Genomic DNA, 17,429 nt, shown 5'->3' with positions numbered 1-17,429 from the left:
TGTGAGCAGCAAAGTTTAAAGGAGTTTTTTTTACACTGAAGGTGGTGGGTGCCTGGAACATGGTGTTGCCAGGTGTGGTGGAGGCAGATATGACAGAGGCATTTAAGACGCTTTCAGACAGGCACATGGATATTCAGGGAATGGAAGGATATGGATCACATGCAGGCAGAGGAAGTTGGTTTAACTCAACATCATGTTTAGCACAGACATTGTGGGCCAAAGGGCCAGTACTGTTCTATCCAATGAACACAATGTTTGTCTTTCCTAGTGCTATCTGTAGTGCCATCGCATCTGGTGTAACCTGATTTGTGAATCTGCTTTCAATTCAGGTCAGAATGAAGGAACTATAACGATTACAGAGGGAGAGACGTTGACTGTGATAGAGGAAGATAAAGGAGATGGGTGGACAAGAGTTCGACGAAGTGAAGACGAGGAAGGATATGTTCCAACGTCTTATGTGGAGGTCTATTTGGACAAAAGTGTTAAAGGTGCAATGACTTATATCTAGTTTTAAGTAAACTCTCTGTTAGACAGGACCTGCTTGACACATACAAGAGAATGCAACAAAGTGCAATACACTGTCGGGTCATATCACTTCCTTATTTTGCACTATACTTACTGACCTCTGCATGTTGCTGGAGAGTAGATGGGGGAAACCTCTCTCGAGCTGATTGTAGTTTGTGATCAGTGAGTTTGGATCTGGTACATCCTGATAACGACTTCAGTGCTTGGTGTTTTATGTGTGAAAATCAACATCCATTTTCATCTGTCCATACAAACAGTATGGTTTTCGTGCAAACTAAAATCTCTTCATGGTACATAGAACTGTAAATTTATATTTCATCTTCACAAAATCTAATGCACAAAGTATATGCTTTCATTGCTTCGATATGTATGCACATTTTTCTATATTATAAAATGGCTGCTTATTTTTTATTTAAAGTACATAATGAGTTTCATGACAATAGGAATTTCTGCCCACATCCAGTTGATGCAGCTGCATTGTAGAGAAATCCTGTCCACAGTACAGGTCATTTTCAAGGTCATACATTTCTGCTTTTATGCTGACACCACCCAGTATTATGACAATGAATGATTAACAGTACTTTGACTTCAAATCATCTGGGATATCCTTAAAGATGCGATATAAAGGCATTTTTCTTGTTCTCATTTTGTCTTTTTCTCTGTCTCAGGTTCCGTCCTTCTTGCTCTCAAGCTTTCTTTCCTGTACGCTCTCTTTTTGTCTCTCCCTCTCCCCCTCTCTCTCTGTCTCTCTGCATCCCTCCCTCTCCCCCTCTCTATGTCGCTCTCTTTCTCTCCCCTCTCCCCCTCTCTCCCCTCTCCCCTCCCCCTCCCCCCTCCCCCCCCCCCCCTCTCCCCCCCCCTCCCCACCCCTCCCCCCCCCCCTGCCCCCACCCCCCCCCCCCACCCACCCCCTCTCTCCCCCTCCCCTCCCCCTTCCTTCTCCCCCTCTCGGTCTCTGCGCTCCCTCTCCCCTCTCCCCCCTCTCTCCCCTCCCCCTCTCCCCTCCCCCCCTCTCTCCTCTCTCCCTCTCTCTCTCTCCCTCTCTCCCTCTCTCTCCTTCTCTCCATCTCTCCATCTCTCCCTCACTCCATCTTTCTCTTCAATACTGAAAGAATGCTTCTGAGTGGGTGCCAATTTGATAGATTAAGTCACTGAAGGGCTAATTGTTTTACAGAAACACCCATGTTACATATTTTATTTCTCCACAATGAACTGCATCCAGCATAAACCTCTGTATAAATAATTTTGTAAGTAACGGAATGAATTGCTTATCATTGTTTAACAAAACTATTTAATCTTTTAAATAATGGTCCATCTGCATTTCTGCTAGTACCTAATTACAGTTTTTACATTTTTATAATTTTTGTTAATTTTTTGTTTAAAAAAAGAAGAGAATTTTAAAAATATTATTTGCATGACTGCCTGGGCTGATTATAATTATAGCAGCGTACCCATTCGGTACACAAGATGTTTGATGATTATTAGCTGTTTGCACCAGTTTTAATTTGTTTCATTGCTGTTGTTTCAATTTTCCACCTCTTCATCTGTTTGCTGTGTATTCACGAGCAGAGAGATTGATTGATGTCGAGAAGACTGAGTGACATACTTTGCATGCTATGCAGGGTCAAACTTCTCTGGGTACTTGGGTGAACGGCGCAGATACAGTATTTGCTACATTTTAGCCTTGTGTAATTTAGTTCCATTGAAGTGACTGATGGAAACGCAACTGTACCTGTCTAATTGCATTTAGCACAAGAGGCTGAGGTGGAATTATCTCCCATGCACTTCACTGGTTCAAGCTGGCCTCTGTGTAACACTCGCAAACTGTTAATTGCAGAAGCCCTTTATGTAGAGATTTCTGTAACTGCAAACTCCTTCAACAACCAGAAATATCTTCCTCCATTCCATCAATTACCAGCAGTAGGTTTTTTTACATTGAAATCGCTAGCTGGTTTATACAGCAATTTGATTAGTTACCTTAAGTGTTATAAGTCTGTTTCGGAAGGAAATGGCTCTGAAAGAAAAAAATAATTATAGTTCAAATAATTTCTTTAAAATGTCTTTAAAGGTCTTTAAAATGATGAGAGGGATAGACAGAGTTGCTGTGGATCAGCTTTTCCCTTTGAGAATAGGGAAGATTCAAACAAGAGGACATGACTTCAGAATTAAGGGACAGAAGTTTAGGGGTAACATGAGGGGGAACTTCTTTACTCAGAGAGTGGTAGCGGTGTGGAATGAGCTTACAGTGGAAGTGGTGGAGGCAGGTGCGTTGGTATCATTTAAAAATAAATTGGATAGGCATATGGATGATAAGGGAATGGAGGGTTATGGTATGAGTGCAGGCAGGTGGGACTAAGGGAAAAAAGTTGTTCGGCACGGACTTGTAGGGCCGAGATGGCCTGTTTCCGTGCTGTAATTGTTATAAATATGATGCAGGAGAGTGCTCAGTACAATGAAGGACATAAGATAATTAAAAAAAAATAAACCTGACATCAATATCACACAGAGCCAAGAACAAATTAGTATAAATCTTGTCCCGTGAACACTTTTCACTATGCCAGTCGTGGTTTATAAATCCGCTGAACCTTTTTCTTTATAGCAGAACAATACCTCATCCAAGTAGCAATTAGTGCTCAGCTTCTCAGTGGGAATTCATCAGCAAATAACCTTCCTGAGATCTTAAAATAAAATCCACATTATATTCCTACATGAATGCAGAATCATCATCACCATCACCAAAGTAGAACTGAGCACCAACCATTGGCTTGCTAACACTCTGTCTGTCCTTTGTTTTTTACCTTCATGGTGTCACTGTTGGGGAAAATATCCATTAAGCCAAACTGTACTTTGTGAACGCTAACCTACAGTTCTCATCGTATTGTTCTTTATGAGTAAATAATACTTGGTTTAATTTTGCAAACCGGCCTCATTATACCTTGATATCCTAGCCTCTGAGTTGTCTCTGAGGTCCTGACTAAACTGTTAATATTATTTAATTTTATATATCTTCCTTTGGAAGCTGCCTGATCTTTACAATATTGTAATTCTTGCATACCTAAGCTTCTTTGTTGTAGTTGTAGTGTCAGATACAGTAAATATAATTGTGTCTGCACACCCCTAGCCTAAGAGACAAAGCTTACTGTTCTAACCAGGAAATCCTATTTTGAACCTACATGATGGTACAGTCACAGAACCAGACTGGTTGGGATGTTCATTTTTTACAGTCTTGTTTGTACCGAGGGAAGTCGTAGACTAAAAATCCCTGCCAAATGCCACAACTTGTCTATTCTTTAGACGAGGTTTACTATTTTGATTTGGGTTTGTCCTGTGAGGCCGTGGATTTTGTCTTTTGTATGAATTAGATCTTAACGATTTCTTTAGTTTCATCTGGCTGGAGAATGTAGAATCTGTTATCTTGTTCTTGGGATCAAAGATTGTCTTTTAAACCTATATCATCTGCAATCTTTCAGAGTCTCTCCCCTAAATAGGTTAGTTTTCACATATACCTAAATGTTCACCCATGTCATGCGTTTTCTGGGGAAACCATCTAATATAATAAATTTGAGATTTATTTAGAATGTTTTCCATAAATATATGGAAAAATGCTGCAATTTTAATTCTTGTAACAATAACAATTTTTTTTATGGTACGTAAAGTGAATGAACTCAACACAGAGAGCTCAACAGGAGAGATACTGCCCTTGGTTCGGGAGACTAGAATTATAATTCACTGAAATGGGGAATGTCTTCTCAGGCAGGTGAATCTGTGGAATTCTCTATCTTGGAAGGCCATTGAGGATTGGAATTAATTTTATTCACAGCAGAGAGTGATAGATTTCTTGATAGTAAAGGAATCTAGGTATAAGAAGATATTGTGGGCCGAAGCGCCTGTTCCTGTGTTCTAAGGCAGAAAAACGGTGCTGTGGCACATTATGTTGAAGTCTGAAGAGGGGTCTCGCCCCGAAACGTCAATGGTGGCATTTTTTAAGATATCATGTATATATTCCAATTATTGCATGAAGGCAAGGAACATTTGCCGCATATACATATTGCATATCAAACTAAAGCAAAAACGGAAAAAAATGGTTTTAATTCTTTCCAAAGAAATATGAAGATAGGTTCATACTTTGTTGTAGGTTGTTGTTTATTTAGAAACAATCTTAATTCCATCCCCATTAGCCCCAGACTTGGCATCTTCTACAGAGAACAATCAGCTATTGGTCCTTCAAACAGCCGCTCATGCTGCTGTCGACCAACCAGTTAAAATGTGCAGGAAGACAGCCCATTAATCCCACTTATTCTCATGTCTACATGATGACTCTTTGCCTCTTGGGCATGTCCCCACAGCAGCGTAACTAAGATTGGCAAAACAGTGGAGTAGAGAGCTGATTTGGCATCTCATCATTTGTTGCGTCCATGTAAATGAATGTTATTGAGATTTAATTTGTTAACATGGCTTGTACTTTGGGCCTGGAAACTGATCTGTTTTCGTGCCTTCATAGAAGATACTTGAGACAATAAACTTCTGACTCACTTACAGTAAATTGTGCTGTTTGTAATCATAATATTACATGACGGTTTCAAGAGGATCAGTGATGACTGATGTCAAAAGCATGAAATTATCCACCCACCAGGCTCAAAGAACCATACAGTATGGAAACAGGCCCTTCAGCCCAACTCTTGCATGCCAACCGAGATGCCCATCAAAGCTAGTCCCATTTGCCCACATTCAATCTACATTTCCTCTAAATATTTTCTATTCATGTACCTGTCCAAGTGTCTTTGAAGTTGTCATTGAACTTTCTTCTTTTATGATTACCAGTCACTTTTCAAAGTAATGGTTGCATGATTTACAGAAAGGGGTTTAAAGAACTGTTTTTGTTTTAATCTGCAGTGATTTTAAGAAAATCAGAACGTAGGTGTCCAAAACACATCTAACAATGTAAAATCACTGCTATCCTATTGGATGTTTTCACAGTGGAAGCATCTTTCTTTGAAGCAGTATTTTAAATTGATGTGTGGTTGTTTGTAGTGTCTGATTTCAAATGCTTTCTAATGTTTATTAAAAAAGAGAATATTTTAATCTCCTCTGTCTTGTGAGGCCATGACTTTTTTTCTGCAGTAATGCCCTATTTGTGCTTGTGCTGGAGAAAGTGTGCTTTAAACCATGGATTTTCAATGAAAGCAAGAAGCTTGGCAAACTGCTGTTTAATTTGTAATCACCAGAACATGTGCAGTGGGGTCTGAGATTCACGCCCTCTGCAAAGGAACAGAAATCAGACTGCTTTGTGAGACATCACTGAATCTGTCATATTTTGGAGAGGAAGTTTAAATCTATTATTTTGTTTTTGGATCTGCAATTATGGTGAATCTTCAGTTTACATTCAAACCTGCCGTCTCTTTAACTTTGTTATCGGACATTTGCACCTGTAAATTTAAATTCAGAACATGGTGCTGTATCAGTGTAAGATTTAGCATTGCTTCAATATGTTTGTGAACTGCTAAAATTGGAGAATAAGAAGTCTCTCTTCATGTGGATGTTTTTCATTCCATAAAAATATGGATTTGTTTTTTTTTAAACTGCCAATGTTAGAAATATAAAATAAAACCGGAAACGCTGGAAATACTCAGTAGGTCAGGCTGCATCAATGGGAAGAAAAACGGAACTCTTTCTTGCTTCCCACATATACCCCCTGGCCTGCTGAATATTTCCAGCATTTTCTGTTTTTATTCCATAAAATAAATGTTTACTAATGATCTCACACTGAAATTCAATGGCACCTATAGCCAAGCCACTAAATATTGTTGGAATATCTGATTCAGAAGTCTATGTGACATGTAATTAATATGGATCACCTTTCACCGAGAGTTGTATTGTATTTCTCTCTTTTTTCCCCTCTGGCCAAATTTTGAATATTAAAAAAAAAAATGTTATTAATATTTTTTATGTTGTTCGTAGATACCTTCAATTTCAAATTGTAATGAGCTATATTAAAATTTTTGATTTTATTGGTGTACCATACAAAAAGTTGTAGCTAGGCAATGACATTTCGTTCAGACCAAAAGGTCTGAATGACAAATAAAGGATTCAATTCAATTCAAGAACTGGAAGACATGTTCACGACATCAGCGTTACTGAATGCTTCCTTGTAGGCTCTTTGTCTAGTTGCACCAGCTGTGAGGTTTCTGATTGTCCCCTTAACTTTGTCATTGTCACTAACCCGTGTCCCTTTCTCCCTCTCTGGACTCTAGGTACCTAAGGTGGTGTCATGGTCCATGAATCACGGGCGAGCTGGTATACAAGGACACCTTCTCCAGCTTAACAATATTCAAAATGGAAGACTAGCCAGACTGGTTTAGTTTTTAATAATCAAAAGCAAAACCAGCGAGATGAAAAAATTATATGATCATAAGGTGCAAGTGCTTGCTCTTATTTCATGGCATGCCATCTATTGCTCGAATTAACTCGGATACTCCGTAAATGTCAAAAATGCAATTTTCTGATGCATGCCTCTGTCTAAAATTTTGCCCATTTTAAACATTTTAAAAATATGTGAATTTTGAAATCTACTTTACAGAATACATGTACTTCATCACCACAGTAACCGTCCATTGTTTGGGTGGATATTGTTCATTAAATCTTTATTCGAGCCAAGGTACGGGTAGTTCTTGGCTGGGAAGGGATAGTAAAATGACGTAATTGACAATGTAAGTTAGTTTAGTTGAGTTTGTTCTATATAAGAAGTTAAGGGATCACCTGGGTTGCCACAAAGCATTTTCAGTGTTCAGAAAAATGTCGCCACTTCAGTGCTAGTGATGCTTACAATCTTGGCTTCAGAAGCCTTGAGAGATACATTCATACCTCACTTTTGATGAACTTGCATTGCAAACCGCATACATAGTTAATCTTTCCAGAAGATGAAATTATGTGGAGTGACTGGAAGTTGTAAAAAGAAGTCCAACTAACGATTGACTGAAGTGCAGTTAATTTTCATTCATCCTCAGCTCTACAGAGTTTTTAAGTTTTATATTTGATTTTTCTCTACCTCTTCCACACATATCCAGCCCAGATAACTTGGTAAAATAGAGAAACTTCCTGAGGTTTTGCCCATTAAATGCAAAGAAGATACTTGAAGGCCATAGTCCCGTTTGCTTGTGAGCATTTAGCCAAGTAGAAAGGTAGAATATTTTTAGCGTGGATCGAGTTGTTTTAATTGTCAAAGCATGTAGATACTGGGAATGACAAGAGTGGAGCACTTGTGGTCATGCAGTACCTGTATCTGGTATTTGGTAGATTTCTTTGTCACCATCACATCACTATTATCATTTTGGTTTGTAGCACTGCCCAACATCAGTCCATCTTTTCCAGTCTGCATGCTCGCCCTGATGCTCTGCCTGTGCCCACTTTAATGAAAGTTATGGTCACATTTTCTGCGTCGTTATTTTGTTGGCTTTAAGAAGTGGAGTTGCTGGTCGTGTGACACGTTTTTTTCTTGCATGTTCACCTGTGTATTTGTTGGAGTTTCTTCTGCTCTCCCTAAAGCTGCCTACAAACCACTGTGTGCTAACCTGCTGGGGTTTCAGCTGTTTGTAATCGCTTCTACTCTTAACACCGTCCGAGTGAAAATGTGAAGAAATAGTTGACATTAACCGTGTACACAGAGAGCCAGGAATGAGCGGTCCAGGGAAGCGTCTAGCGCTTGGCTTGCATTTCTGCAAGGGATTTTAGTTTCATGGTGTCCGCTGTTCTTGATTATCGGTGAATGTTCCCCCCCCCCCCCCAAGTACTGCTGTTTCAATGGTTAAATATACATATACTGCACCTTAAGGTAAAGCAGTCACATCGAATCCCAGATCCATTGTCCCACAGCAAATCGAAGTTGAATTAGTAATGAAAGATATGTGAGTAAGAGGTTGTAGTGAACAAATAATCCAAAACTGGTATTATTCCACCTGCCTTCAAATGTGTGCCAACTGTGTTCTGAAACCAAGCACTAAGATTTCTGTAGGGATGTGCCTTACCAACTATCACCCTCATGAGGCATGATTGAGATTGGAAAGGCATGTGTGGGAGGTTGAATGTGTGCTGGTTCTGTCTGGCAGATATTAAAAGTAACCAAATAAAGTTTCACACTATTGTGGAAAGTAATTCCCTGTTGACACCAGTGGCACATGTTGTTACATTGACAAATGGGACACAATGTCTGGCATTGGTCATGTTGGTCACCCTTTCACCATAGTTGGGTTACAAAGGCTGGCTGATTATTCAGACGTTTTTGATGTTTGTGATCACTCTCGTCAATGACCAGAAATGCAGTGCAAAGCTGCTTTAAGGTGCAGGTCCCACCAAAATGTTAATTTTGAATTTCCCCAAACCAGAAAATCATTTATCTTTAACTAATCCAATTACGCTGCAGAAAAAAAACTACACTCATTTGTAGTTCTGTTAATTTTTTTTAAATGTTTCTGAAATACATTTTCACAATAGAGACCATGCTTATAAAATTCAGCTGAAACCCTGTGTTTTGTGTCAGTATTATAAATACAACAGTTGCGAAATAAATCAAATACCTCATTGATTTCTTAAAAAGACAAAAGTCCAGCTTGGGTTTTGCATTGCACAAACCTTGATCTTACTCCTTCCAAATGTGTGTTTGTTCGTTAGTTAATCAGTAATCATCAGGGTTTATTGTTTATTTTTGTGCAAGGCATTTGTGAAGTACTTTTGTCTTGGTGACTAACTGCACCCACCCAGTGTAGCCACAGCAATGAGGTGAGGTGGAGAAACTGGAGTCTCGGAGTATCTGACTGTTGAGGCTTGTTAAAGAATATTCAGGAGAAACCAAGACTGTCAATTTGAAACACCCAGGTTTACCAATTATGATAACTGTAGCCAGTGCTTTATTTGTGACAGTGTTTACCAGAATGTTGTGCCAGTATCTCTAGCATGACACGTTTGTTTATTAATCATGCCTAGTTAATGGAAAGCATAATTGAATGAAAATGAACATTTGTTTCCAAGTTTTATTTACTAGCTTTAACGGTGATGCCAGATTATTGGTTCTCCTCCTCTTTACTATTGGAGCTGAGTAATTCTTTAACCCGTAATAGTAATGTCGTTTTTTCCCTAATTCTTAGAATTTGGTCATTACAGAGGAAAGGTAAAGATGATAGGATATGGAAGATTAATACGAATCAGAGGGGTAACTTTTTCACACAGAGGGTGGCGGGTTTATGGAACAAGCTGCCAGAGGAGGTAGTTGAGGACAGGTTTGGAGGGTTATTGACCAAGCGCAGGCAAGTGGGACTAGCACAGCTGGGACATTGTTGGCCAGTGTGGGTGAGTTGGGCTGAAGGGCTTGTTTCCACACTGTAGTACTCTATGACTACGTAGACAGTTGGAGATGGAAAGCCTCACGGTTAGAGTTTGGCAGTAGCAAGATTATTTTTGAATAAACATAGTTTCACTCCTGTAAACTTAGTTGACCAGATGAAAATGGCTGTATGGCTTCCCTGACTTTCAGTTGTAACTTACAATTATGACCTTTAAAAGATATTTAGACAGATATATGGATGGAAAACATTTAGGGGGATATGAGCTAAATCCAAACCAGTGGCATTGGTCCAATTTTCCAATATGGTCAGCATGATCTAGGTGGGCCGAAGGGTCTGTTTCCGTGCTGTTCAGCGCTAGAACTCTACTGATAAGGAACCTAGAGTCGGCTTTCAGTATTTAGGCCTGTTGCTTCTGCCTCGACAATGGAAGATGAGAAGTAACCTCAACCAAACTGTTTGCAAATATAGAATGGGTCCATAACAGTCTGGTATCAAATGCAGAGAATAATAAAAAAGGAACTAATTAAATATAGTTGGCAGTACCTAGCAAATTATTGTATCATAGTCAGAAATAGAATGTGAAACTCCAAGCAGTTAGAACACTTAAAGTGGAAAAACCAACAATAAAACCTAATGAACTTACTTAAAGACGTGACGCACATGGAAGGACCAAGAAAAACTTATCTCAATATTTTGCTTTCCTCTTGGCACCTGTTGTATTAAAAAAAAGCTGCAATGTTTTTTAATTTCTGTTTCTGGATGAGCGGAGAACTCTCCACATGCTGTTTTGTGATGTTTACTTTTTGGTTTTGGACTTTGCCTATCCCCAGTGATGTGCAAGAGCCCGTGTCCTGATTTTGATAATAATTTAAAAATTAATATATTGTTAATTTATTAACAAGAGTTCAATTCAAGTGTCATTGCAAAAAAAAAAAAAAAAAAAATATTTTTCTGCCGATTTGATTCTAGAATTCAAAGTTTCCTGCTAATGTATTGTTCCCAGTGTGTCTGGGAGTTCTGTAAGTCCGCTTTCCTTTTTTTAAATTTTTATTTTTTATTTAATTATTTCTTTATTCTGCGCATCGTGAAATTAACCGGTGAGCGATATTTTGCATGTTGCATATATGCAATGAATGCAGGGGAATGGGCTATTTCAAATTTCCTAATGACCTTGTTCATCTAATTCTTGGCGAAGTGCATTCTCTCTGTTGGCGTAAGAGACCAATTCCTCAATCTTCCTTATTGACTACTTTCTTCATCATGGCAGTCGCTTCTCGAAATCGAGATGCTACAACTCGGCCCCCTTGCCTTGCCTTGCCTTGCCTTCTTATGAAACGCCTCCGTTGAGGATTTTTCTTTTCCTGCCCGAAAGAAATGCTCCGCTTAAGTCTGGTTGTTGAAAGCTTTTTGATCAATTGACTTGAAGCAGCTTGCATGGTTTTTCTCTGGGAAGATTGCGTTAAACTGCCGGCTATCTTTGGCTCGGCCACTAAACCACCACGACCCGCCATTTTGTGACTCGCCTCTGGCCTTTAGATAACAGTGAGAATAACTGCCGAGGAGGCATGTTTGCACAGGGTCATTGACTTTGACACACTGTTCTGTTGGGGTGGAGTCAAATGTGGGATTTCCTTAAGACATGCTGAGCTGTTACTTATCAGTGAAACTGATTCAGAACTCATGTGAACCAACTCAAATTAATTATTGAGAATGAAACTTTGCGCATCATGGTTGAACGTGGCTATCACACTGGGACAGGGGAACCAAAACTGAAAAGGAAGTAAAAGTACATTGCTTTAAGATGTTTTTAATTCATTTGTGTATGGCTTGTTGTTGTGAATTGTACACTTGTTTGCATATTATTTCTCCCCCACAATCTAAAGATCTATACTTGCCAGCTTTCCTAAGCAAATATCATCCTAATCATGCAGCGTATGTACATCGCTGTTGAATTCACTCTGTTGTATATTTCAACCTTTTAAAACAAAAAAAAAGATCTATACATACAAATATACACTTTGCAATTGAGTTACAGATTTATACAACCATACACAATTTAAACATAGGTGTCTGTGGTACAATTTAGTTATTGTACAGGACATGGTTCAATTAGGAATTCAGTTCTTATTTTGCCCTTGTGACTGCATCTGGGTGTTTAAAATGTTGCTTAATAGTAGAAATTTGGTATTTAGAATGATTGTAGTTTGATATGTTACAAGATTTAATTTTGAAACAATGTTTACACTTCAAGTTACTGACAGCGCTGTTTAAAATGTTGGTAATCCTGCTGCCTGCCTGCTCTCTTACACAGCCTAGAAACATTATGTTAAAAAATGAAAGCTACCCGCCTAGAATTTGCTCCAGTACAAATATCAATCATTTAGTTTCAAATAGATACCATAGGAAAAAGTGGTTAAGTGAACTTCATATCGTCTTTCAGCAGTCCAAAGCTACTTGCTCTGTTTGCTTTTGCTAAGTTAGTTTGTTCTCTCTGTCTCTTGCAGCTGACTTTGACGATGAGTTGATTATGTGCTTTTGCTTTTGTGTGGTTGATTATTTTGGCCACCTTTTGTCTGTTTGTTGAACTCTCTCCCGCTGGCTTCTCAGCACTCTGCATAAAAAGTGATTTTTTAATATGAAATATTTTTCCTTTAATTGCCTTCATGAAAATGTTTATACAAGGATTAAAGGTGACTCTGATCTCGTTAATCGCCGTGCTGGTTTGAACTGTATTGCATTTTCTGTGATAAACGTATATTCAAACATTTTATAGACTGTGGTTACTAATGTATTTATTTGTAATTAATGCACAAAAATTGAGAACGTATTAGCACTATACAGTACATATCATTTATAGAAGTTTCATGATTGGTTTTGTTTCCTATTTTAAGAAATATTTTTATCTACAAAGTTTAAGTACTCATTATTGAGTGGCAAATGTACTTGTTACACTTTCTATATCATGTGTCTCCCCAAGATAAAAGTTTTTGAGAGTGAGCTGCTTTTGCAAGAAGTCCAGTTTCGTAACCACTTAGTTAATTTAAACTCAATTTTTCGAAGGTCTACTCACATTCTATAAACGTGAGTATGTTCACAGACAAGGAAGCACCCAGGCACATTTATAACATTGGGAACATAATACAATAATACAAACTCAGCTGCATAGTTGTAATTTCAATTGCCAAACTTAATCAAACAGCTCACCAAATAGAGAGAAAAAACTTTTCATTCCAAAATAATTACTACCCCCCCCCCCCCCCCCCCCCCCCCCCCCATCAATTGTGAATAAAGTGACATCCATTCATCTTATGGTACAAAAACTCAGGAAAGATGGCAAGTATTGAGAATTTATTCTGATGGCTGACAGCTCATGTTTACAAAGAAACAGTTTTTCGCAAAACTACCACAAACTCATATTTTTATAACGCACTATAACACCAGCAGTTATCCAAACTCCTGACCTTGTAGTTTGAAACCATAGTTTGCAATTTAATGTGGTTTAATGCTGGTTGATTGTTAGTGGATGGGATTTCCTTATGTAAATCTCAGTGCGCTGCTGAAAACCAGGTTTTCCTTGTAATATTCTTAAACTGTGATGGTAATTGAGGAGCCTCTTAAGCAGAATGTTGTAGACATGACTGTTGTTATTTTTAGTTCCTGGATCTTGCATCAGTTTATAGATTAAGCTGTCTGAGGTCAGTTGTTCTGCTGCCGCACGGCAAAACATGAGAATTTATTTTGCTTTTTACCTTTAAATTCTTGTAAGCCGTACAATATGAGCCCGAATTAGGAATGTTACATGTTACTGAGTTTTATTCCCTTTCATTGTGTGAATATTTTGGAGAAAAATGTTAACAATTTTTTTTTTTTTTTTTTTTTTTTTTTTAACCATCTGGAAAAAGTTGTTTCTTAAGTTGAAGGTTATAGCTGTGCATTGGTTAGACATGAAAACTGTATTTGCTATTTTTATATCGTGTCGCTTTCTTCCTTGCCACCTTTGACCTCCAGATGTAGCCAATTAAACCCTAAATGTTTTGTTTTTTTGATTTTATATTTAACGATATTTACAAAAATATTATAATTGTGCACTTTTGTTATGCCTTGTTTCCGAGCACTGAGTTTGTTGTGATTATTTTACCCTGTACAATGTGCCATTTTGGAAGTTCCATTTACCCAGTTTAATGCTGTGGTGTTTGTGTTTGCAAAATCTTCACCCCCACATTAGAGGAATCATCTGAAAAGCAAACGTACAAATGTTGGATTTTTTTTTTAAAAAGCAGAAGATGCTCATTTATTTCTGAATGAGGCAAATTGAGAAATATTTAAAGAAAACTGGTCGTCCATTAATAATGTGATATTGTTTTCAGGAAACTCTTTACAGATATTCCTTTAGTCTTCTTAAGGTAAAAAGAAGTAAGATCAAACTGGAGTAGGTTCCTGGGGTAGAATTACTTATACTAAGTCCACATTTAGTATTTGCTTACAGCGATATTATTTCTTATCTGAGCTAAAAAAAACAACTTCTTTAATGTTCCACCATATCTAATTTTAAATTGGTTCATGCAAGCCAAAAGGAAATGTATCCAGGGTAATATCCTGCAGTGTGGAGTGGTGAGGGCAAATTACTTCTTATCTCATTATATAAATTAAACTATTTTATATTACTGAGCAAAAACATCCAACAATTGGGAGTGCTGAAGTTATTGAACTTCACTGCAATGAGTGCAGAGTGAGTAACAGTGTACGTGAGACACGGTAGCATTCCAAATGCAACGGGACGCCAGTGAACTTGAAATTTATTTTAATAAAATTGCATTGAGAAAAAATAATCTTATATTTTTTAAACGAGTAAATTGGTGGATAAAATATGTGCTTGAAAAGGATTTAAAATTTATGCCAATTCTGGACCGATATCAACATGTTATTCCTGGAATTTTTACAGAATCAGAATTGCAGTGATCTTTGGAGGTAAAGTGTGCCAATTCAAGAGAAGTCAATCTGCTTGCAATAGGAAAGAGCTGAGGGAGAAAAAAGTTTATAAGGATGGGGCCAATGCACTGATGGAACAGTTATAAAGATATATTTTTTGCATAGAAACACTGCATTTGGAACGTTAATGGTTTTACAAACCATTGTCTCACTCTCTGCACCTGAAATGAGCTACCTAGAAGTTTTTAAATAGCAATTCGAAAACAAATAGGAAATCTAAAGCATTTACATTGAAATAGGTTTTTTTTTTCCTGTACATTTCTGCATTTTGAGATCAGAGGATGTTAATAAGTTTGTCAATGATTGTCCTCACCATCAAAGAAACCATGGAGCCAAAGTATCATGTGTTCATTTCATCTGGCTTTGGATGTGGTAAACGTGGCCGGCATCTGAATATTGGACTGCAGATACTGTGAGTGAAAAGTTATACGATGCATAGTTGACTTATCAACGCTGTGGAGCAATCAGCATGAGCTTATGGAACAAGACCAATGTGATATTAGAAGATCAGAGTGCACTTTAGCATCTGGAAGGATGGAACAAAACTGAATAAATTGTGGCATCAGCGATCCTTCATGGGGGAAAATGCAACGTATGGAAAAGTAGACATTTCATTCTGTAACAGCTTGCATTTCAGCTTGTGATTTAACAAAATGTTCTTTTATTATTCATTGAGTTTGCCAAACATGAAATCGACATCTTTAGTTTCCCTTTCTAAAGATTTAAATGAACAAATCCTGGCTTGAAATAAGTTGAAAGTTTAATTAAACAGCTTATTTGAACATGTAAAAACGAGTTGTGTGGACTTAATTTCTTGCTTCTGCGATAGAACCTGGTGTTGAAATTATCTGAACAGGGAAGCGGTGATCTTCATCTTGTCGATAACCCCATGCAGTTTGTTACAGAATGTAACATTTTAATTGTGAATTACTATTTTACATCAATTAACAACTGAGAACGTATTAGACTTATTCCGTGGACCATTATTTCTGGTGAAATGTTCGAGATTTGTCTGGGGGGGGGGGAAAGGGTCCAGACCTGAAACATTCCCTCCACAGATGCTGCCTGACCTGCTGAGTTCCTCCAGCACTTTGTGTTTTAGTCAAGGCAGGTAGTGATTGTGCTGATCAAAATAGAAGGGAAAGGACACAACTTATATATGTCGTGATACTTTAAAACGTGTCCATTGTAGGACTAATGCCTAGTGGAAACGTCCACCATGTAAGTTGCACAAAATACTTGGGGAGAGGAATGGAGGAAGGAAAGTGTTGAATATTGTCTACCTTTCCCTGTAACTCACAATGTTAGTATCCAAATAAAGAGCATATATTATAACATATTTAAAGATGTTCATAATAGCATGATAAAACACAGTTATCAGGTTGTGTTTTCCTGGTTTAAAGTGTTAGTCTTTTGCCAAGGGATAGTTTTAGGTATCATTTTGTGTTTAAGACTGACAGTTTCAGTAAAGCAGATTTTGTCAGTTTATCGTGTACTATTACCCCTCAAGGTAGCCTCAATATTTTCCACATTATGTGAGAAATGTGACTGATGGTTTCTTAAGAAGCAGTGACAAAAGCTCATGGATAAATGCTCTTGGACATATTCAGGTGAAGTATGCAGGAGCACAAACAAAGCGCGAGAGGAACTTGCAATGTAGGAATGGTTTAGAGGGATATGGGCCAAACACAGTCAAATGGGACTAGCTTTGATGCGCCACCTTGGTCGGCATGGATGTGTTGGACCGAATGGCCTCTTTTCAGTGCTGTGTGACTACCAGCTCAGGAAACACTTGCAGAGTGAAATGGACAGATGACATTTTGGGTTGAGACTCTTCTTCAGACTACACATGACTATAATAGTGAGTCCGGATCAGACCGTGGCAGGAGAGCACGAGGAATCATAGAGGGGGAGCAGTGAGAGGGGTCGCACAGAACCCTTGTCTTGGAGAGGAGGAGAACTTCCTTAAAGTGGGCGAACTTTGAGTAGGCTTTGCATGGAGTAGTAAAATGTAGACATTAGAGGTTGGAGATGCTGGGGTCTGGAGCCACAGAGAGGAAGGTCAGTTTTCTCTCAGTTCTGCTGCAGAGTGTTACCCTGAAATGTCAACCCATACCTTCTGCCTCCACAGATGCTGCCTGACCTGAGTTCCTTCAGTGAATAAAAGTGCTGGAGGAATTCAGTAGGTCAGGCAGCATGTGTAAAGGGAATGAACAGGGACACTTTAGACAGAACAATTTAGGAGAAAGATCATGTATGTGGGAATACCATCTACAACTTATTCCACTGTGTTTTGTGCTTACAACACAAGTCAGGCAGCATGATTTAGGAAGTCATTTAATTTGCTCATTGTTTGCTTCTCTGGGTCTGTATTGTAGTCTGCCCTTGTTTAACACCAGATGATTAACCCAATTAGTTTTTTACCAATCATTCAAATTAAAAGTCTTTTAAACCTTAGCTGCATTCGGCTGAAATAGATTGAAGAAATGACACAGATTTATCATGTGTATTCCTATTTATTATTCCAGCATGCATAGTTTGGAAAGAAATCTTTAAAGCAAACAGTTTAATTATTTTGAA

At 38.2% G+C, this 17,429-nt stretch overlaps 1 protein-coding gene across 7 annotated transcripts in view; it reads left to right on the top strand.

Moving 5' to 3' along the window:
• LOC129711982 (formin-binding protein 1) overlaps positions 1-15,641 on the top strand; it is a 148,149-nt gene extending 132,508 nt beyond the window's left edge. For 6 of the 7 annotated variants that reach the window (XM_055660081.1, XM_055660080.1, XM_055660079.1 and 3 more), the window contains one exon: positions 330-1,320. In XM_055660081.1, the coding sequence (XP_055516056.1) occupies positions 330-508 (179 nt within the window). In that variant the 3' untranslated portion in view covers positions 509-1,320. Of the gene's footprint in view, positions 1-329; positions 1,321-6,776 lie in introns of those variants that run through there. The other variant, XM_055660076.1, reaches the window with a different exon arrangement.
• Positions 15,642-17,429: the final 1,788 nt, after the last annotated feature.

This window comes from Leucoraja erinacea, chromosome 31 (assembly GCF_028641065.1).
Source record: "Leucoraja erinacea ecotype New England chromosome 31, Leri_hhj_1, whole genome shotgun sequence".
In the NCBI taxonomy this organism is placed as follows: domain Eukaryota; kingdom Metazoa; phylum Chordata; class Chondrichthyes; order Rajiformes; family Rajidae; genus Leucoraja; species Leucoraja erinaceus.
Note: the sequence above shows the minus strand (reverse complement) of the source record. Positions and strands in the feature narration are given on the sequence as shown.